This window comes from Lepidochelys kempii, chromosome 9 (genome assembly GCF_965140265.1).
Source record: "Lepidochelys kempii isolate rLepKem1 chromosome 9, rLepKem1.hap2, whole genome shotgun sequence".
In the NCBI taxonomy this organism is placed as follows: domain Eukaryota; kingdom Metazoa; phylum Chordata; order Testudines; family Cheloniidae; genus Lepidochelys; species Lepidochelys kempii.
This window is the reverse complement of record NC_133264.1, coordinates 34,532,596-34,555,261: the sequence shown is the minus strand read 5'-3', so window position 1 is coordinate 34,555,261 and position 22,666 is coordinate 34,532,596. Positions and strand designations below refer to the sequence as shown.

Below are 22,666 nucleotides of genomic sequence, written 5' to 3'. Positions count from 1 at the left end.
GTAGTAACCTTCTAGTTCACATCCACACAAGGAGTTACAGTTCAGCGCTTTGGTGTGCACTGCTGTTCACTCCCTCGTAGGCTGAACTGCAGGGCAGTATAGACAAGCCCTGTGACAAGTGTGAAGGTTGTTTTTTAGATTAACCCTTTAAAACAAATTCTATTCAGCTACTTCTATGTTCCCTTACTTCCGAAAACATGCTGTCCTTTGAAAAAGTGTTTAGGCATCAACAAGTTTTACTGTACTCCAGTTAAGGATCTGATAGGATATTGTAATTAACATTTTCTGTGTCACAAGTTCCTTTCTGCAAACGTGATAAATATAATAAGATTGCATATAATTTAGCTTTATGCTATATTTGCATCTCGTGTGCAGTATAAATGGGTTTGGTATAAACTTTATAGTGTATTTTAGAAAAAAGCCTTTGACTTTGTTAGCATAATTATTTCAGGTAACATATAATTTACCAATTGGTCTGCAGTACACTTGATAAATTCAAAGCTTAGTTGTTAGAAAATTTTTACAGGTTTTAAAAAAGCTCTTTAATCACTGCACTTTTTGTCATGTAAAATAGTTGTATAAAAATGACTGTTCACAAGTATATAAATCATTTGACATTGGTCTTTTTGTGGCTTTCCATAAGGCCTCTCGGGAGCAATGCACTCTCACATATTTCCTCAGGCTCATTTTGGTAGGTGGCCACATTTGATATCTGAGTTTCATGTGGCTAATTGTTTACTTTGTTGTGAAAACTTATTGCCAGCTTCCTGGTTCTCTGCATGTAAATTTTGAGTAAGCTGTTTTCCATATTTTAAAATGGAGTGAGCATGGATGTGTGGCACTTGGAAAAAAATTGGCATTGTCTTAGTGTAATTTTTTTATTTGCATCAAGCAATTAAGTCATTATTGCTTACCTCCATGGTCACGTTAGTAGATGCTTACAACTTATTTGAGTAAATTCTTTGAAGCTTGCTTGTAGTAAGTTTGACACCTTTTGGATATCCTAAACCATTGTGACAAATTGTGCAATGGTGTTTGGGTTTGCTGTTTTGTCAAGCTGTTCACTATTAAATAGCCTCTTCTGTTGATGGTAATTTGTGAAAGTAATGTCAATGCATTCTTTGATAATTGTACTGTGTCAATTATCTGTTTACTTTATATCCCATACTTATCTTATTCTGTTTAATGGTTACTTAAATATATACACTCTCTCACCATTCCTTTCATAGAATCATAGAATATCAGGGTTGGAAGGGACCTCAGGAGGTCATCTAGTCCAACCCCCTGCTCAAAGCAGGACCAATCCCCAACTAAATCATCCCAGCCAGGGCTTTGTCAAGCCTGACCTTAAAAACTTCTAAGGAAGGAGATTCTACCACCTCCCTAGGTAATGCATTCCAGTGCTTCACCACCCTCCTAGTGAAAAAGTTTTTCCTAATATCCAACCTAAACCTTCCCCACTGCAACTTGAGACCATTACTCCTTGTTCTGTCACCTGCTACCACTGAGAACAGTCTAGATCCATCCTCTTTGGAACCCCCTTTCAGATAGTTGAAAGCAGCTATCAAATCCCCCCTCATTCTTCTCTTCCGCAGACTAAACAATCCCAGTTCCCTCAGCTTCTCCTCCTAAGTCATTGTTCCAGTCCCCTAATCATTTTTGTTGCCCTCCGCTGGACTCTTTCCAATTTTTCCATATCCTTCTTGTTGTGTGGGGCCCAAAATTGGACACAGTACTCCAGATGAGGCCTCACCAATGTTGAATAGAGGGGAACGATCACGTCCCTCGATCTGCTAGCAATGCCCAAATATACATCTTATACTTATACATCCCAAAATGCCATTGGCCTTCTTGGCAACAAGGGCACACTATCTCCAGACAATAGTTTACTTTTCAGTTAATCAAATGTGTTGATTTGGAATTAAATTTGTGCAAATTTTATACCAAAGAAAGTTAAATGAAAAGAATGGTTACACTCAATGCTGAATTAGAGCAAAAATGCCTGACATTTATGTTCATACCAAAAAGCTTTCTGTGTGCTATTTAATATTATTCACAGTAAACCCCGAAGGATTTAGTAATGGTTTTGTTGTTAGTCACACTGTGCTACTCTTACTCAACATTTCTCTGAAGACATGCCTAGTTTGTTCTACCTGGAATGTTCAGTAACAGTGATGCAGATGAGATTTTTTTAAAGCATCACCTCAATCTTAAACTAAGGAATTCTGTGCTAGGAATTTTGTATACGAGTCTGAGCATAGTAAGAAGTTATTTTAAAAGAACACTGAAGATTGATTTTACAACTTTATCTCATTGTTTATAATTTCACCTTGGAAATTATAAACTGACATTTTTCAGACCTAACATTTTCTTTCTTTGAACATACATGCTGTTTTTTTGGTGTTGCCTGTAAATACTGGCCTCCACATTAACTCTTTACCAGAAATAACTTTTGGAAGCACTTGAGTAGAAGTAAAACATGGAAAAGAATTCCATTGACTTTACAGATGCTAATGTAATCAAAAAAGTTGGACCCAGCCAACTTGACGGTGTTCTACTCGCAGTTTAGCTTTAATTTTTTTTATTTTGCATGTGTTTTATTTAATTTCTAGTGAGCAAATTAATTTAGTGTTACTGGAAGCTGAGATTAACCCACCCAGTGGCTGTTGGGCGGGTATTAGAAAGCTAGCAAGATTCTTCTTAGTGGCATTGTAGTACATTTTGTATAAGAAATTACTTGTAAATTAAAAATAATTGAATGTTACTTCACTTGCCAGCGGCTACATTTGGCACAGCATCCATGAGCATGCCTGCAGGATTTGGAACTCCTGCATCCTACAGTCTTCCTACTAGCTTCAGTGGCAATTTCCAGCAGCCTGCCTTCCCAACCCAGGGAGCTTTCCCACAACAGACTGCTTTTGCTCAGCAACCAAATGGTAAGTTCATACATACCAGAAATCTTGGTTAAGCAATGGGACTATGTAAAGGAAATTCCTTGCATGTAAGGAGCAGGCATGACAGGAGTATACCTTAATTGTTGTGTCAGTTGTGGTACATTGCTACTAGCAAAAAACATAGAGTATTGCATAGTCAAACTACATTTTAGCAATCCAAGACAATACTTAACTTCTAATGTACATTTTCCTTATCTTGGATCTTTTGGGATGATCTTGCAACTACATAATTGCAGACTAAAGAACTTGGTTTCTTCATGCTCTTTTATGGCATGGTATAATCTTTGTCAAATGTCTCCCATTTTATTGCTATAACTATGATCGCTATCTCAAAATGATAGTGAGACTTTTTATATGGATTTTTTACTGAAACTTTTGTGCAGGGAAGGAGACTGTATGTGTCTGGAACCTATTACAACATATTTCCTCAAACCTTAAAAAAGAGAGGGCTAGAGAGCATAAAAGAAAATAGCCTAAATTATTTTTTAATGAATTTTTACATGCAGGAAAAGGTCCAAAAAGAAAACTGTGCACTGGAATATAGTCAGGAAGGAATAACTTTGGAACCTTTAGAAATAATCACCCAACTCTTGCTTCCTTTTTTCAGTAACACAGAAGTAGCTACTTTGTTTTTCCTGTTCTTTAACATTTTATATTAACACTGATTAATGCACTTGTAACTGTAATTAATATTATAAAGCCCTATCTCTGGTGGTATTGGTTCAATAATATTTGTTGGTATTAGCTTTAGGGAGGCAGAGTATTCAGATTCTGAACACTTAAAAAGATGCTGTAATTTACTGTGCTACTGTACTGTTACTTTGTACGAAATGTGTAGTAGAAAATCACAATGATTTGGCCTTCCTTCTTCTTGGAAAACCATTAATAGTCCTGGCTTATAGCAAGGCTTGGAAGGATTAGGTTTTTATTGGTAAATGTTTATAAACATTGATATCCCTGTGTGTACACAAACTGAACAGAGATGTCAGTTAACAATAGAAATTTACAGGTAGGCAAAATAAGAAAATTGCTGCTTGAGAACTTATTTGAATTTAAATCCAGTGATTTAAGACTTTTGAATTAGGCTTGTTACAAGTGGACTAACATGAATCATGTAAACAGCTATGATTTGTTGATTTAAGCATATTTAATTTGTATATTTTGTCGTGGTGTTGACAATTTGTGTTTTAAGGGTTTACAAAGCTTTAATTTTTTGAATCGCAATATCTCTAATTTTTACAGCTGAAAAACTTAATTTGAACTTGTATTGTTAGTGTGTTTAGCATTTTACTCACCTTACGTGATGAAAATTGTTTCACATCCATGTTCACTCTGATTACGTTAAATTGATTAGAAACTTACTAGAGTGTCACGTGCTAGAACAACATTGGAGCGTTTTGGCTTAGAAACAGTCATGGGAATTCTAAAAACACGTTTCCATAGGAATTGAAAGAAAATTCATAGATTTATGCAAAACTTCAAAAGCAATTTTAAAAATTTATATTTAGAGAGGCTAAATTATGGACCGGATTTGTCCCAGTCCTGCTGCCTTGATAGACAAATTACCAATGTACTAAAACGTTTAACCTGTGTCACTGTGATGGGAGTGGGCTTATAGGAAATAGTCTTCTGCCTTTAAAGGCTTGGCCGCCATTATGAAGCTACTTCTAACATCTTTTATCTTGACAAGGTGCAGGTTTTGCTGCATTTGGACAGGCAAAGCCTGTAGTAACCCCCTTTGGACAAGTTGCTGCTGTTGGAGTATCTAGTAATCCTTTTATGGTAAGTGAGAATTATTACACAGTAATAGTAAATCTTACAGGTCCAAAAAGAGATGTAATCTACAATACATTTAATTTAGATACGCATGCAGCTTGATTTTGTTTTAAATTAGGGAACGCAGCATGTGATCTCCAAATGCAATTCAGTATTCAGATGACATGGCATTGATAAGGCAGTTCAAAATCAGACGGTATTTATGTGCAATGATCTTATTAGGGGTGTACAGTAACACCTTGCTTAACGTTGTAGTTATGTTCCTGAAAAATGCTACTTTAAGCAAAACGGCAATGGTGATTGTGAGTGGAAGAGGGTGGGATATTTCCCAGGAAATGTCTTACGGCTAAATGATGAACTAGCACTTGGCTGAGCCCTCAAGGGTTAACATGTTGTTGTTAATGTAGCCTAACACTCTGCAAGGCAATAGGAATGGAGGGAGAGAGACATGGCAGAGAGAGAGAGAGACACACACACACACGCAGACACACACACCCTGTGTGCGAGAAAGAGACTCACATTGTCCCTTTAAGTACAGACCCCACTTTAAGTACATTGCCTTTTTAAGTAGATCAGCAAGTTGAGACAGCAGCTGCTGCCCGCAAGCTCCCTCTCTCCTGAGCCGTGTCGTGTCCCGTCCCCCCGCTCTATGGGAGAGGGACACCCTAACATTAGCACACCTCTTCCCTCCCTCTCCCCTGCCCCCAGCAAGCAGGAGGCTCCCAGGAGCAGCATGTGGGGGGAGGGACAGCTGAACTGCCTGGCAGTTGACAGCCTGCTGTACGGCTGCTGCACAGGGAACTTAGGGGAGCAGGGAGCTGATGGGGGGGCTGCCAGTCCATCCTGGTCCAAGCCCCCACCAGCTAGCTGCAACAGGATGCTCTTCCTGCAAGCAGTGGACAAAGCAGGTGGCTGCCAAACAATGCCATTAGGGAGCATTGCGCAACTTTAAATGAGCATGTTCTCGAATTGATCAGCAACATAACAATGAAACAACATTAACCAGGAGGACATTAAGTGAGGAGTTACTGTATTTTAAAATAAACCACCAAAAAGCACAACAATACATAAAGTATTAAGTAGGGCTGTCGATTAATCGCAGTTAACTCATGTGATTAACTCAAAAAAAATTAACTACGATTAAAAAAATTAATGGCGATGAATTGCACGGTTAAACAATAGAATACCAATTGAAATTTATTAAATATTTTTGGATATTTTTCTACCTTTTCAAATATATTTATTTCTATTGCAACACAATACAAAGTGTACAGTGCTCACTTTATATTTTTTATTACAAATACTTGCACTGTAAAAATGATAAACAAAAGACATAGTATTTTTCAGTTCACCTCATCTCTTTATCATGAAAGTGTAACCTACAAATGTAGGTGTATTTTTTTTTTTTTGGGTTACATAACTGCACTCAAAAACAAAATAATGTAAAACTTTAGAGCCTACAAGTCTACACAGTCCTACTTCTTGTTCAGCCAATTGCTAAGACAAAACAAGTTTGTTGACATTTATGGGAGATAATGCTGCCTGCTTCTTATTTACAATGTCACCTGAAAGTGAGAACAGGCGTTCCCATGGCACTTTTGTAGCTGGCGTTGCAAGGTATTTATGTGCCAGATATGCTAAACATTCATATGGCCCTTCATGATTTGGCCACCATTCTAGAGGATATGCTTCCATACTGCTGATGCTTGTTGAAAAAAATAATGCGTTAATTAAATTTGTGACTGAACTCCTTGGGGGAAAATTGTATGTCTCCTGTTCTGTTTTACCTGCATTTTGCCATATATTTCGTGTTACAGTAGTTTTGGATAATGACCCAGCTCATGTTCGTTTTAAGAACACTTTCACTGCAGATTTGACAAAACGCAAAGAAGATACCAATGTGAGATTTCTAAAAATAGCTACAGCACTCGACCCAAGGTTTAAGAGTCTGAAGTGGCTTCCAAAATCTAAGAGTGACAAGGTGTGGGGAATGTTTTCAGATGTCTTAAAAGAGCAATACTCCAATGCAGAAACTACAGAACCCGAACGACCAAAGAAGAAAATCAACCTTCTGAGGGTGACATCTGACTCAGATGATGAAAATGAACATGCATCAATCTGCTCTGCTTTGGATAGTTTCTATCAGAACCTATTATCAGTATGGACGCATGTCCTCTGGAATGGTGGTTGAAGCATGAAGGGACATATGACTCATTAGCGCATCTGGCACGTAAATATCTTGCGATGCTAGCTACAACAGTGCCACGTGAATGCCTGCTCTCTTTTTCAGGTGACATTGTAAACAAGACGTGGCAGCATTATCTCCTGCAAATTGTAACCAAACTTGTTTGTCTTAGCGATTGGCTGAAGTAGGGCCGAGTGGACTTGTAGGTTCTAAAGTTTTATATTTTGTGTTTTGAATGCAGTTATTTTTTGTACGTAATTCTACATTTGTAAGTTCAACTTTCATTATAAAGAGATTGCACTACAGTACTTGTATTGGGTGAATTGAAAAATACTATTTCTTTTGGTTTTTACAGTGCAAATACTTGTAATCAAAAATAAAGTGAGCACTGTACAGTTTGTATTCTGTGTTGTAATTGAAATCAATATATTTGAAAATGTAGAAAACACCCAAAATATTTAAATGGTATTCTATTATTGTTTAACAGTGCAATTAATCACGATTATTTTTTTTAATTGCTTGACAGCCCTAGTATTAAGCTATAACATAAAAAGCAAATCTTTCTTACCAAGGTAGTGACAGGCTTTTGTTCATTTTTTATTCTATCCAGATACAGTACTTTGTTTTAGGGTTTGCCATGTGGAAAAACAGTTTGTGCATTTGATGATTTTTTTTTTTTTTTTTGCATTTGTCTGTTTTTCAGGCTGGTGCACCAGCAGGACAATTTCCAACAGGAAGCTCATCAACCAATCCTTTCTTATAGCCTTATAGACACTTTACCCAAAAGAACTCTTACGTGGTCACAGAACATCTCTGCGCCTCTTGCACTGTTGTCTTGTTTCACTGATCTTAGCTTTAAACACAGGAGAAGTCTTTAATAAAAAACCCTGCATTGTGTATTAAAACCACCAGGTAATATGTGCAAAACGGAGGGCTGTGTTAACATCCTTAACCTGTGAATTGGCAGGAGAAAAGTAGCGGTATCATGTATATTAAAATTGGCTAATAAGTAATTGCAGATACCACATTCGTTCTGCTGCAGTACTGTACATATTTTTTTCTTAGAAAATAGCTATTTGTGCATATCAGTATTTGTAACTTTAACACATGGTTATGTGAAAAATGTTACTGAGGAAATAGATCAGCCACTTTGAGGTGCTGTTGTATCTCTTGGAATGAATTACCTACATCATTTTAACCATTGCTACTGGAAGTCATGAAGTCAAATTGGAGGTTTTGTTCATTCTCCAAAATGTTTTCCATTCCTAAAGAGCTCTTCTATTTATACATGCCTACATTCTCTATAATGTAGAGGGATACCTGTCTGCCTAATAAAGCTGATCATGTTTTGCTACAGTTTGCAGGTGAAAAAAATAAATATTAGGGGAAAAAAAAAAGACTACGTGTATTCTTGCTGCTGTGCAGTAACAAATAATGGGTTGAAATGTAAGCAGTGTATGTACTTGTATATTGGTCCATTCATGAATACTTAAATTAAACAAGGTAAACAAAGTGAGTCTGCAGGTTTTACCGGTAAATTTGAGGACAAAACTTTCACACAATTCATCAAGTCAACTTAATTCTGACTTGTGACACTGATGTCAGTTCATTTATCTCAGGGGAGGGCAAACTGAGGGCTGAATCTGGCCCGTCAGGGCTTTCAGTCTGGCCTGCGGGATTGCCAGCCACCTGTGCCGCTCCTGGAAGTGGCCGGCCCCATGTCCCTGTGTCCCCTGGGGGTGGGAGGGCAGAGGAGTCCATTCACTGCCCTCGCCTGCAGGCATCGCCTGCCCCCCGCAGCTCCCATTGGCTGGGAATGGGGAACCGGGGCCAATGGGACTTCAGAGGTGGTACCGGCAGGCAAGGGCAGTGCGTGACAGAGCCACCTGCCCCGCCCCACCCCACCCCCAGGAGCCACTGCCAGACATGCTGGCCACTTCTGCCTTAGCTGCCTTAGCTCTGCTGTGCACTGCCGCCCAGGAGCCGCTCGAGGTAAGCGGTGTCAAGCCGGAGCCTGAACTCCCCCTGCCACATCTCACACCCCTCCTGCACCCCTTGCCTTGAGCCCCTTCCTGCACACCACACCTCCTCCCACACCCAGCACTCTGTCCTGCACCCCAACCCCCTGCCCCAGCCCTACATTCATGGCCCTGCATACAATTTCCCCATCCAGATGTGGCCCTTGTTCCAAAAAGTTTGCCCACCCCTGATTTATCTCCTTATAATACCAGATCAAACTTATGTAAAGCCTTTATGTACAGGTGTTCACTAGGTGTTAGACTGCTGCACTGTTTGTATTTCTAATTATGCATCACTAACAAATACTAAAATTTCTTCAAATGTGGAAGGCTCCATAGTACTTAATTGTGAAGGTGGATAGTGGAAATGTGGAGTAACTTTTTTTTAAAATGAATGTTTAGAACCACTATTTTGGAACTTAGGGATGGATTCACAAAGAGGATGTAGGAACTCCTAGGCACTAAGTAGAATTCACAGACCTGGGTTAGGTACCCAGCTCCCCATACAATACCTGAGGAGAGTTAGGCACCTAAGAAAGGGATTCTCAGAAGCCCACAAACTGAGTGGAGAGCTGCTTAAGTTAAATGCAGAGGAAACAGGCAGGGCTTGGGGTCCAGATCCACAAAGGGACTTAAGTGGCTACCTCACATTGATCTGCATCTTAGGTGCCTGTCTCCACATGGGATTCTCAGCTGTGAACTCTCTCCTGGAGTTAGGGCTACCAAATCAGGTAGAGGAGAAATTTGAAAACATGTGTTCCGCATCCTAGGTGAGTTACGAACTGACCAGTCAACCACACACCTTATTTGACACCAGAGGTACGCAATCAGGCAGCAGCAGAGGACCCCCCCACACACACACACACACAAAAGCAAGTATAGTACTGTATTAAACTACTAAAAAAAATACAAGGAAAGTTTTTTAGAAAAAAAAATTTGAGACAATGTAAGGAAACTTTCTGTGCTTGTTTCATTTAAATTAAGATAGTTAAAAGCAGCAATTTTCTTCTGCATAATACAGCTTTGAATCATTACTAAGTCACTGTTCAGTTATAAACTTTTGAAAGAAAAACCATAACGTTTTGTTCAGTGTTACAAACAACCTCCATTCCTTAGGTGTTCGTAACTAAGATTCTGCTGTTCTCGCTATTGGCCCCGATTTGGCAAAACACAAGTACGCATGCTTTTTAAGCCCACATCTCCTCCCCATCCCCGGGAGGAAAAAGGGAGAGAACCACACATGGCAAATGCTAGTTGTGTTGCTTACTGTACTTCTGGAAGCACTCAAGTGATCGCAGTATAAAATTCTGAGTAGGGTAAGTCCCGCTGACTGCAGTGGGACTAAAACACATACTTAGACTGCTGAATTTTAAGTCCTTTGCTGGGCTGTATGCAGAACTCCAGTGAAAACTAAGGCCTGGTCTACACTGCGAGTTTGTCGATTTAGCAGCATTAAATTAGAATTAACCCTGCACCTGTCCACACAACGAAGCCATGTTTTCAACATCATGGGCTCTTAAAACCGATTTCTGTACTCATCCCCAACGAGGGGATTAGCGCTGAAATCGACATTGCCATTTCGAATTAGGGTTAGTGTGGACGCAATTCGAAGCTATTGGCCTCCAGGAGGTATCCCACAGTGCACCATTGTGACCGCTGTGGACAGCACTCTGAACTCGGATGCACTGGCCAAGTGTACAGGAAACTTTTGAATCTCATTTCCTGTTTGGCTAGGTGAGCTCATCAGCACAGGTGACCAAGCAGTCCCAGAATCAAAAAAGAGCTCCAGCATGGACCGAACAGGAGGTACTGGATCTGATGGCTGTATGGGGAGAGGAATCCGGGCTATCAAAACTACGTTCCAAAAGACGAAATGCCAAAACATTTCAAAAAATCTGAGGCCATGAGGGACAGAGGCTTCATCAGGGACGCAACACAGTGCCATGTGAAACTTAAGGAGCTCAGACAAGCATACCAGAAAACCAAAGAATCAAACGGACACTCCAGGACAGAGCCCCAGACATGCCACTTCTATGCTGAGCTGCATGCAATTCTAGGAGGGGTTGCCACCACTACCCCACCCCTGTCTGTGGACTCCGATAATGGGGTACTCTCCGCCATGCCTGAGGATTTTGCAGATGGGGAAGATGAGGAGGAGGAGGACGAGGTTGGGGAGAGCACACAGCACACCATTCTCCCCGACAGCCAGGATCTTTTTATCACCCTGACTGAAATACCCTCCCAACCCAACGAAGCCGGAGAAGGGACCTCTGGTGAGTGTACCTTTTAAAATATAATACATGTTATAAAAGCAAGCGTTTTTAATGATTAAGTAGCCCTGAGGATGTGGGATGCATTCGTGGCCAGTACTGCTATTGGAAAAATCTGTTAACGTGTCTGGGGATGGAGCAGAAATCCTCCAGGGACATCTCCGTGAAGCTCTCCTGGAGGTACTATAAAAGCCTTTGCAGAATGCTTCTGGGGAGAGCAGCCTTATTCCATCCTCCATGGTAGGACACTTTACCACGCCATGCTAGTAGCAAGTAATCTGGTATCATTGCATGACAAAGCCTGGCAGCGTATGGTCCCGGTGTGTGTTGGCATTGAAGAAACATCCGTTATTTATCTCTCTGTGTTATCCTCAGGAGAGTGATATCGTTCATGGTAACCTGGTTGAAATAGGGGAATTTAATTAAGGGGACATTCAGAGGTGCCTGTTCCTACTGGGCTGTTTGACTGTGGCTGAAAAGAAATCCTCCCCGCAGTTAGTCACGTGTGTGTGTGGGGGCGGGGGAGGGCATTGGAGCTGAGCTGTTCGCATTTGGCTATCAGGGATCTTCCCTGATACCAGCCAGGCAGTGGGGGGAGGGGAAAAGCGATCATACCAGAGAATTGGATAGGGGGAGGGGGTTAGTTTGGTTTCTGCTCTGCACGTTAACAGGAAAACTGCAGCACTAAATGGCCAGCTCAACGGGCTTTGCTTGGTATGGGAAAGGAGGGGGCTGCTGTTATGAAGGTTGCAGAAGCTGAAAGACTACGGCTTACCATGGCCGCCTGCAAGCCGAATTCTGTTGCCCGGCCCTGCGTGTGTGATCTCTAACACCAAAGCTGCAGGGGCACTCAGTATAAGATGCAAAATGCGACCTTGTACCAAAATCACATATGCTATGTAATGTGAATAGTGTTGTTGTTCACCATGAAAGAGTATAGCCATTGTTCTGTAAAATATATCTTCACTCCCTTTTTTTCCTCCAGCAGCTGCAAATGTTTCAAGCCTCCGTCCCAAAGGCTATCTCAGATAAGGCGGCGAAAAAAATGCACGCGTGATGACATGTTCTCTGAGCTCATGCAGTCGTCCAGCACTGACAGAGCTGCGTAGAGGGACACAACAGCAGCGTAGAGGGACACAACAGCAGCGTACAGGACGGTGGCCGATGAATGTGAGGAGAGGTGGTGGCAGGAAGATCAGAGGAGGTAGGAGACAATGCTGCGGCTACTGCAGGATCAAATGGACATGCTCTGGCATCTGGTGGAGATTCATGAACAGCAGCAGGATCACAGACTGCCGCTGCAGCGCGTGCTTAACCGCCCTCCCTCCTCCCCAAGTTCCATAGCCTCCTTACCCAGACGCCCAAGAACGCAGGGGGGAGGCTCTGGGCACCCAACCACTGCACCCCAATGGGCAGCCCAAGCAACAGAAGGCTGGCATTCAACAGGTTTTAAAGTGGCCTTTTCCTTCCCTCCTCCCACACCCCACCCGGGCTACCTCGTGAGTTCTCCCTGTTTTTATAATCCGTTAATAAAGAATACCTGTTGTTTTTTAAACGATAGTGACTTTATTTCCTTTGCAAGCAAGCTGCGATCGAAGGGGGGAGGGCTGGTGGCTTACAGGGAATTTAGAGGCAACCAAAGGGGTGGTTTTCATCAAGGAGAAACAAACAAGTGTCACACAGTACCCTGGCCAGTCATGAAACTGGTTTTCAAAACTTCTCTGATGCTCAGCGCTTCCTGCTGTGCTCTTTTAACCGCCTTGGTGTCTGGCTGCACGTATTCAGCAGCCAGGCGATTTGCCTCAACCTCCCACCCCGCCATAAACGTCTCCCCCTTACTCTCACAGATATTGTGGAGCACACAGCAAGCAGTAATAACAGTGGGAATATTGGTTTCACTGAGGTCTGAGCGAGTCAGTGAACTGCGCCAGCGCGCCTTTAAACGTCCAAATGCACATTCTACCACCATTCTGCACTTGCTCAGCCTGTAGTTGAACAGCTCCTGACCACTGTCCAGGCTGCCTGTGTACGGCTTCATGAGCCAGGGCATTAAGGGGTAGGCTGGGTCCCCAAGGATAATTATAGGCATTTCAACATCCCCAGCAGTTATTTTCTGGTCTGGGAATAAAGTCCCTTCCTGCAGCAGTTTAAACAGATCAGAGTTTCCTGAAGACGTGAGCATCATGAACCTTTCCCGGCCATCCCACGTTCATGTTTGTGAAACTTCCCTTGTGATCCATCAGTACTTGCAGCACCATCGAAAAGTGCCCCTTGCGGTTTATATACTGGCTGCCCTGGTGCTCTGGTGCCAAGATAGGGATATGGGTTCCGTCTATGGCCCCACCACAGTTAGGGAATCCCATTGCAGCAAAGCCATCCACTGTGACCTGCACATTTCCCAGAGACACTACCTTTGATAGCAGCAGCTCAGTGATTGCGTTGGCTACTTGCATCACAGCAACCCCCACAGTAGATTTGCCCACTCCAAATTGATTACCGACTGACCAGTAGCTGTGTGGCATTGCAGGCTTCCACAGGGCTATTGCCACTCACTTGTGAACTGTGAGGGCTGCTCTCATCTTGGTATTCTTGTGCTTCAGGGCAGGGGAAAGAAAGCAAGTCACAAAGTTCTATGAAAGTGCCCTTACACATGCGAAAGTTTCGGAGCCACTGGGAATCATCCCAGACCTGCAACGCTATGTGGTCCCACCACTCTGTGCTTGTTTCCCGGACCCAGAACTGGCGTTCCATGGCATGAGCCTGCCCCATTAACACCATGATCTCCAAATTGCTGGGGAATGCAGTTTTAGAGAAAAGTGTGTTCATGTCCTCATCACTACGCTTCCGTCGACTCCTAGCCTGGGTTTTCAGGTGCTGGTTCTGCATGATACACGATAATGTGCGAGGTGTTTACAATGGTCATAACTGCTTTGGTGAGCTGAACGGACTCCATGCTTTCTGTGCTATGGCGTCTGCTCCGGCAATCCAGGGAAAAGGGCGCAAAACGATTGTTTGCTGTTGCTCTGACGGAGGGAGGGGCGACCGACAACATGGCTTACAGGGAATCAAAATCATCAAAGGGGGTGGCTTTGCGAGAAACAGAATGGCCCCCTCAAGGATAGAACTCAAAACTGGGTTTAGCAGGCCGTTCATTTCATGGAGGGAGGAAGGAGAAAATGAATACAAAACAAATCTGGTCTATTTCTTGTTTTGATCCACTTCATCTATCTTTATACATCTTGCTGGCAGCAGACTGTGTAGTACGACCGCTAGCCATCATCCTCTCCTGGGTGCTCGGCAGAAGACGGTGCAGTATGACTGCTGGCCATCGTCTTCTCCTGGCTGCTGATTAAAAGACACTGCACTAGGACTGCCGATAGGACTGAATCGCCTTGAGACAAAACTTAAAAGGGAAATGACCTGGCTGAGTCACTCCCATGTTTGCCCAGGTGCCCCGACCTCATCGAGGTCAGTTAAAAGAGCATCCTGGACTACATTGATGATGATTACCAGCCATACTGCACTGTCTGCTGCCAAAAGGCAATAAGCTGCTGCTTGTGTAGCAATGCAGTACCGCGTCTGCCAGCACCCAGGAGATATACGGTGACGGTTAGCTGAGCGGGCTCCATGCTTGCCGTGGTATGGTGTCTGCACAGATAACCCAGGAGAAAAGGCGTGAAAGGATTGTCTGCTGTTGCATTCACGGAGGGAGGGAGGAAAGGGGGGCCTGACGATATGTACCCAGACCACCCATGACAATTTTTTAGCCCCATCAGGCATTGGGATTTCTACCCAGAATTCAAATGGGTGGCGGAGACTGCAGGAGCTGTGGGATAGCTATCCACAGTGCAACGCTCCGGAAGTCGACGGTTGCCTCGATACTGTGGACACACTCCGCCGACTACATGCACTTAGAGCATTTGTGTGGGGACACACACAATCAACTGTATAAAAACACTTTCTACAAAACCGATTTCTATAAATTTGACCTAATTTCGTAGTGTAGACATGACCTAAGATAAGTATTGGGGGCAGGATTATGCCCTTGCGTGTTTGTTTCTCAGAGCTGCAATTGAAGAGGGTGAGTGAGGGGTTAGACCTATTTGAAAATGAGGGGTGTGTGTGTGTGTGTGTGTGTGTGTGTAAAATCTCACATTAAAACTCCAGAGCATGAATAACGAGTCACACATTGCGGTATTGACCAATACTTTTCTTAGTCAGAGGTTAGCTTCCTCCTAATTCATTGCCATTCAGCGAAACATGTTTAAAAAGCAGTATCAAGGTATTTAAGCTACAGGAATGTTGCATTACTGGTTGTAACCTGTTTGTTCTTGTGATCCTTGTTCCTTAATGCTCAGGAGCACTTTGGGGAGGCTCTTTCCTTTCTGCATTTGGTGGAGATAATAATATAAATGTTTCTTGTCAGGAAAATACCAGCTATGAATGCAAAATAGCTGCCATAAACTGGAAAAAAATAGTAGAACTATACACCCCTTTCTCCTAGGCCTTTGGGGAGTGAGGGGAGGGCGTGCATGGAGTTCCAGGGATTCTTCTCTCCCTGGGGAGGAGCAAAGAGCGGACTCCTCCATTTTTCACAACAGGAGGAGGATTCAGAGCTTCAGGGTTTTTCTATTTCCTCCCCCCTCTTCCCCCCCTCCCCTCCCAGGAATGGTGTTTACAACCCCATTGTCTCCTATCAAACATCTTTCTGTTCCCAGGGGGTGGGGAAAGGAGAGCTTTGCCTGCCTCTTGAAGCAGCCCTGCTTGTCTGCACTTCCCCAGAAGATGGGAAAGACAGCCAATCAGTGAGGGTTTTCCCAGGCAAGGATGGAAAATTGCGTGAAGGCTACTCCCCTCCCCGACTCAATGCATGCACAGAATGGGGCCTTGCATGGTGGAGCTGCCGTAGCCAGGCTTGAGCAGGTGTGGAAGTGGCTTTGAACCAGGCATCTGGATGGCACTTCAGTATCTCTGGGACCAGCATGGTAGTTCACAAGTCCTCTCTAAACACCCAAAAAAAGACTCTCAAAGGGAGCAGGGCTCGGCCTGGTGTCTCACAAGACAACATGGGAGGTAGGTAAATACCCAGTCTTTCCAGATTCTTCCCCATAACGGAATCCCTTCATTCAGGAGCCATTGAGCCTGAGTAAATAGGGCCTTTCTTACCCTACCTCATCCTCACCCCTTTGGTCAGCAGGCCCACATTCCCTGGGTGCACAGTTCTTTGGTCTAGACCCCTAATGAACAGACACTTTTGTGTCGCCAGGGGAACCCAAACTTAACTTGTTTTTCAGCTGCTCAAATTGTGAGCATCTCCTGTGCACGCATTCAAAAATTCCAGACCAAGCACGCAAAAGTAAATGTTAAAATAAGTGACTGTCTTTATCGTTGGGTCAGAACTGAGATTCTTTGAGCTCACTTGGCCAGCAAAAGTGAGATTCCCCCCCCCCCCCACCGCCCCATACCTTTGTGAATTGCTCTGAGATGTAACTGAGAGTACCCTTAAAAAAAACAGGAGGACTTGTGGCACCTTAGAGACTAACAAATTTATTTGAGTATAAGCTTTCGTGAGCTACAGCTCACTACCCTTGATATTCTTCTGCAAACATTGTAAAGGTTGAAAATGAGACACAAGATGTTTTTTACTCTATATTAAGAAAATTCTCTGTGGAGAGTCCTCTGTTACAGAAATGTCCCATGAATGTAGGCACTCATATGGAGAGCTCTTGTTTAAATCTTTTCCATTATGTTCGTCACTGTGTTATCTATAACTGGCATCTTGAAAACATTAGTCTAACCAGGTGTGTAGGTTCTAGAGGTGCCATTTTTTGTCTTCGTGAACTCCTTCATAAAATATAAACAACTATAGTACTTTTGTAAAGATCATCTTGTTGATGAAACGTAAAACTAAGCTGACCGCTTGTTAAGGTTGCTGAAGGTTTCTGTACTACTCGCTCTACCTTGTTGCATAGTCGCTTCATTTTGTTGAAAGGATGAAGCCTGGCTATTCTGCCTCATCTCAATTGGTTTGTTTTTATCTCAAAGTGGTTTACAATCTGCTTAACAAATGTGAGATCACTATGCTGAATTTTTGAAAAATATTTTTCTCTTATGAAACACTCAGGGTTTATCTTCTAAGGCTACTGATAAATCTCAGTTCTCTTTCTACCTTGCTTCATGCCTTTGTTTATTTTATGCATTTGCTAGCACTCTGTGGATAGTCTTTTTTAACATTGGCCAGTTAACAATTTGTAAAGAAAAGAGTGAATACACAAAACTGGTCAGGGGACAACAGAGGGCATGTAGCCTTATCTGAAATGAACCTGTTTTCAAATTAACATTATCCATTTCAGTTAGCCTACTAATTTAGAATCTCCCTAAAAGCTAAATTTAAAACAAAACTGTGTTCAGAGGATTTCTGTTTGAGAAGAAAGAGCATGCTTGCATCACTGACAGAATTGGGTGCAATGCACATAATAATAAACTTACCTGAATGACCATATCCAATCTCAGACCTTTGGCAAAATGGCATGACATTAACTTTCAATGGTAATTTCTGAAACATTCAGGGATGGTCATCACAGGCTTAAATATGTTCACTCATTCAGTATGAAGCAGTCATGCGCATAGAGATTGTGGGAGAATAAATACATAACAGAGAAATGCAAGGTAAGGAAGCTACCAGTTTTCAAAAACAATGAAGTTGTATTGCACTGGTTATCCTGGTCATCTAGTCTAATCAACATAGTTTCATGCTACTGTCGTGAAGTGAAAATAGAGCAATATGTGTTTCGTTCAAAATAAATATTAAGTAGAACTCTAATGTATTACTCTTCTTTAAAAATGTATAAAATAATAATTGCTGATTTAAAATCTCAGTTAATGAATCAGCACTGTGGTGGTTTATACTTAGGTTGCTATTGTTATGAAAAGCATGTAACATGACTTGAAACTAGTTAGCTAGCATAGCATGTCCAGATGTTGGCAGCAAAATACATGACAGTCTTTGGAGTGGGTGCTCGTTCTCTATTTCCAGAGCTAACCCTCCTGAAAGATCCCAGTTCATTTTCATATATCCCACTGCCCTGGTTGTTACTGAACCGAGAGAGGAGATATGAGAACATTGTCTGTCATACCCTCCAGACTATCAAGTAAGAATAATATTTTACAACAGTTCAGAACGGCTGTATAAATAGCAATTTCAAGTTGATACAAACAGATTCATTTCTTCAGAAATAAAACTTTGTGATCATCAATGTTTACATTTTCTTCTATCTTAAGACAATCCAAACTTGTTTATTAGCTATCATTTTTGTAGTATAAGTAGAAAATGACATGAACAGGATTTGAGCCTGACATCAAGGGGCTTCCCTGATATCTTACTGGTAAGCATGGGCTGCAGACACTCCTCTTGATTATTTTTTAATCACGTATTGCTTTTACTATAGTGTAAGAAATGGAGATGTACCAGGGTGTTGCTTACCTTGATTTACCTTCAGATATTAAAAACACCTATCTGGAACTGAAAGCAAGAAACACCTGGAAGGCATGGGGGACATTTCCCCCCAGTTAGCATGTACTCTCTTGTTATCTTTGCTTTCTGTTCTTGACACCTGAACTGAGTTGAGCCATAATGTCCTACTGGATCCAAGGGATCTATAGTCTATATAATCTGGAGAAGAGCTCTGCATAGCTCAAAAGCTTGTCTCTCCCACCAACAGAAGATGATCCAATAAAAGATATTACCTCACCCACCTTGTCTCTATAACATCCTGGGGCCAACACAACTACGACAACACTGCAAACTGTAATCTACTTAGTTAACCCCATCTGAACTACCACAGAGAACTAGTGCGAGCCAACTGGGAGGAAAGACAATCCTACTTGTGATGAGAACTCCATCCCCACAGCCAAGCTTTGAAATGTCCAAGAGAAACTTCTGGGGTTAAACTCCAGAAGAAAAAAAGTCTATTCTATCTCTTCCTGTTTTTTTTTCCTCTTTCCTTATTCCAAGGTGTGAAATACAGTGTTTCAGGAGAAATTAAATATGACTCTCTTACTAAACATTTGCAATTGAGACTCTGCCTTGTAGACTTTCACATACATTTTCAAGTACATAAAAGTTTATTACAAGGAGGAGGGAGAAAAATTATTCTCCTTTACCTCTGAGGCTAGGACAAGAAGCAATCGGCTTTAATTGCAGCAAGAGTGGTTTAGGTTGGACATTAGGAAAAATTTCCTGTCGGTGGTTAAGCACTGGAATAAATTGCGTAGGGAGGTGGAATCTCCATCACTGGGAATTTTTAAGAGCAGGTTGGGCAAACATCTGTCAGGGATGGTCTAGATAATACTTAGTCCTGCCTTGGGTGCAGGGGACTGGACTAGATGACCTCTCGAGGTCCCTTCTAGTTCTATGATTCTATGCAAGTCACTGATTAAATGTGTTAGCAGTTTGCAGAAGCTACTTTTGTGTTGGGGGTAGACTGAAAAACATTGAAGGCAGACATTTCATGAGAGGTCTGCGAGGGACTTTGCCTTCTCTATTAATTTTATGTGAAAAGCATACAGAGCGTATGGTGGTGAGGGCAGTCTGAAACCCTTATGGCTAAGATCAAGTGTAAGTAGTCTCTTGGCCTATCAAAGGTCGTGATCAAGTGTCTTGATGTTTTTGGCCTTTTGGCCTTGAGATGAAAACCTTGTCTGTCTCTCTTGGACCTTGAAGTGAAAAAATTATCTAAGTTATATCTTCTCTTAGTAGTTAAGTTTGTGTAATAGCCAGGACCGCAGTTTGAAAGGAACTGTTAAGTGTTTCAAATCCTCACTTTTCCTGTGCTTTGTCTTGCATTAATTTAAACTACAGTTGTGCCTATGTGTATTTTAGTTATAAATAAGTTTCTTGTATATGTACCATACGGAGTGTGTTTCTATCCCATCTAATCTCTCTAGCATTGGAGTCTCCTGTTCATTACAGGAGACAGGTCGACCAAATTACAGGCATCACCTATCCCATAGAAAAATGAAGACAAACATTGCAAACATGCTGGTCTTAAAATAGCTTTGCTCGTTATGGTACAGGGAAGCTGAACAGAGGGTTGGGTGTATGTTTAACAGACCAGGCAAGTCTGTACATCGCAGATAGAAAGAAGTGCAGCAGAGTGAAAAGACAAATACATGAGGCTGTGTGAGAAAGTAGATTAGACATGTGGCCATGATAGCCTACCTCCTTTCAAAAAAAGCACTTGGTAATGTACATAAGTATCAGGGGGTAACTATGTTTGTCTGTATCCACAAAAACAACAGGGACTAACAGATTTATTTTGGCATAAGCTTTCATGGGTAAAAAACCCACTTCTTCAGATGCTCTGTTAGTCTTTAAGTGCAACCGTGCTCCCTGTTATTTTTATGTACATTGTGTAATCTTTCACTCTCCTTAGCCCAGTTGATTTAGTGTGGTGGTGGTTTTTTTTTTTTTAAACAATGTAAAGAAATGCAACCATTATTCAGACTAATTAGTTTAAGAAATTTGCCTTCTAGGAAAATCCTACACTGAAAAAGTGCTGGACATGTAGAGCATTCATATTAGTTTTGATATTATAGTTATTGCCAAGTGCCTGAACAATCTGGTTAAGCCTCCCTTGTGAAATAGGTGGGTTTATTAAATTATTTTGCTGCTTATCTGTATGTTCTTATGTGGCTACTTTTGGAAACAGGACGCTGGACTAAATGGGCCATGGTTTGTCCCAGTATGGCCGTTCTCATGTTCTACATAAGGACCATATTATAGAAGCTACCTTAGCACTAGAGCAAATTTTTCAATTTGCTATATTGGTTGGTTACCCAAAAAAGTTGCTTTGTTGCTTCAAATGCTCCATTACATACTGAAGAGCTATGGCAGGGTCCTTGTGAATTCAGTATCCCAACCCAATTCTAGTCTGCAGTGGCTAAAGCCCACCGTAGGGACCAATAAAGAAGCTTTGTTGTGTAGTAGCATTCCTTTAAATCCTTGCACTCTCAGTATGTGATTTTGGTGCTTAGTTTTGTCAGACCAGCATTCAGATAGTCTCCTGAAGATAATTGATGATTTCTTTCTCCTCTTGCCAACTTGGCTGCTCATTAATGCTGGGTGCAGTTGATGTATCTTTTACCTGTTGTTCCTCCTGGGGAGTTTCTGGGACATCTTTTCTTTGGAAGAACATTCTTTTTGGGGGACATTGGTAGAAAAAATGAGGCCAAGGATAGAGAAGCCAAACTTAGGTCATTCAGACAAAAATAGGATAAATCTGCCAAGAAGACTAAAAATTGTCCCAGCACCCCTGCAACTGTGGTTTCAACTAGCATGATGCTTCTGCAATAACTAGTCACTTTCTGTTGTGTCAGTACTGACAACGCTGTAAATGTAGGGCATAATAGACGACTTCAGTGGCTGTTACCATCCCATAAAAAAAATCAGTTGTGTGGCTAGCATTCCTTGGAGAAATGTGTTAGCCATGTAATAGCTTCGTTAACTCTGCTAAGATTAATGACGGTATTATACGTAGCCTGTAATCAAGAAAATGGGAAACAGCAGCACCAGGTAAGAGTATGTCCAAACTGGGAAAACCTGGTTTGTAACCTGGAAAGGAAGGAATCCTGTGACTGTGTGAATGAACGTGTAGAATAAGAATCATAGTAATTGAATTAATGGCAGTGCATGAAATATATACAAATATGACAAGCTCTGAAGCACAGATCTTATACTGCATTGTTCACTATGTAAGAAAAATGTTGCTTAAAATGTAATAATCTGTAGGCTTCTTATCACTGTGGGTTTTTGTTTTTTGTTTTAATTCCTTTAATCTGAATGAAAAATAAGGGGAAACAATTATCTTCCTGAAAATCAATCAGCTCTTCTCTAACTGCATGGGAAATGGCAATTGATACATAGCAATTATGAAAGCAATGAATCAGCAAGTTATAACTGGACAAATCTTTTATGGTCTCCCTTAAAATTGTATTTATAAGAAAAAAATATAGGCCCCTGTTCAGGACAGCACTTAAAAACATACTTAAAGTCTTTTCTTGTTCAGGACAGTGGTTTAGTATATTGATTTCAATGGGACTTAAAGCACCTGTCTCAGGGATCTTTGCATGTCTACGCTGGCAGAGTTACAGCGTTGGCAGTTACAGTGCTTCTCAGAGCGCACTGTTGTGTGTTCACACTGTCAGCTGCCTACGCAATAACATGTTCACGCTTGCGGCACTTGCAACAGTATCCAGAGCAGTGCAACATTTTACAGAAGCCGTATTGTTTGCAACACAGAGACCACTGATTCAGTGATTTAAAACAGAGCCACTGTTCACGTACCTGTCACTAACTGACCCCAGGCAAGTACACATGAGCCACAAGACCCCCAAAATGGTGAGTAACTGCAGGGGCAGGGGAAATCAGTGTTCCAGGACCATACTGTACACTGGGCACGTGGG

The 22,666-nt window shown here is 41.8% G+C and overlaps 2 protein-coding genes and 1 pseudogene across 15 annotated transcripts in view; 2 read left to right on the top strand and 1 right to left on the bottom strand.

Annotated features, from left to right (window-relative positions):
• Positions 1–8,566, top strand: part of AGFG1 (ArfGAP with FG repeats 1) — a 68,273-nt gene extending 59,707 nt beyond the window's left edge. For 3 of the 11 annotated variants that reach the window (XM_073359880.1, XM_073359878.1, XM_073359885.1), the window contains 4 exons: positions 644–691; positions 2,778–2,936; positions 4,645–4,736; positions 6,586–7,235. In XM_073359880.1, coding sequence (XP_073215981.1) covers positions 644–691; positions 2,778–2,936; positions 4,645–4,736; positions 6,586–6,921 — 635 coding nt within the window. In that variant the 3' untranslated portion in view covers positions 6,922–7,235. Of the gene's footprint in view, positions 1–643; positions 692–2,777; positions 2,937–4,644; positions 4,737–6,585; positions 7,237–7,618 lie in introns of those variants that run through there. The other 8 variants (XM_073359879.1, XM_073359876.1, XM_073359881.1 and 5 more) reach the window with 7 other exon arrangements.
• A 7,416-nt stretch (positions 8,567–15,982) lies between these two features.
• The window catches only part of LOC140917320 (C-C motif chemokine 20-like), a 67,871-nt gene continuing 61,187 nt past the window's right edge, over positions 15,983–22,666 (top strand). For all 4 annotated transcript variants that reach the window (XM_073359871.1, XM_073359872.1, XM_073359866.1 and 1 more), the window contains exon 1: positions 15,983–16,276. The gene's annotated coding sequence lies outside the window, so the exon portion shown is untranslated. The remainder of the gene's footprint in view (positions 16,277–22,666) is intronic.
• Positions 19,841–22,426, bottom strand: LOC140916999 (thiamine transporter 2-like; annotated as a pseudogene).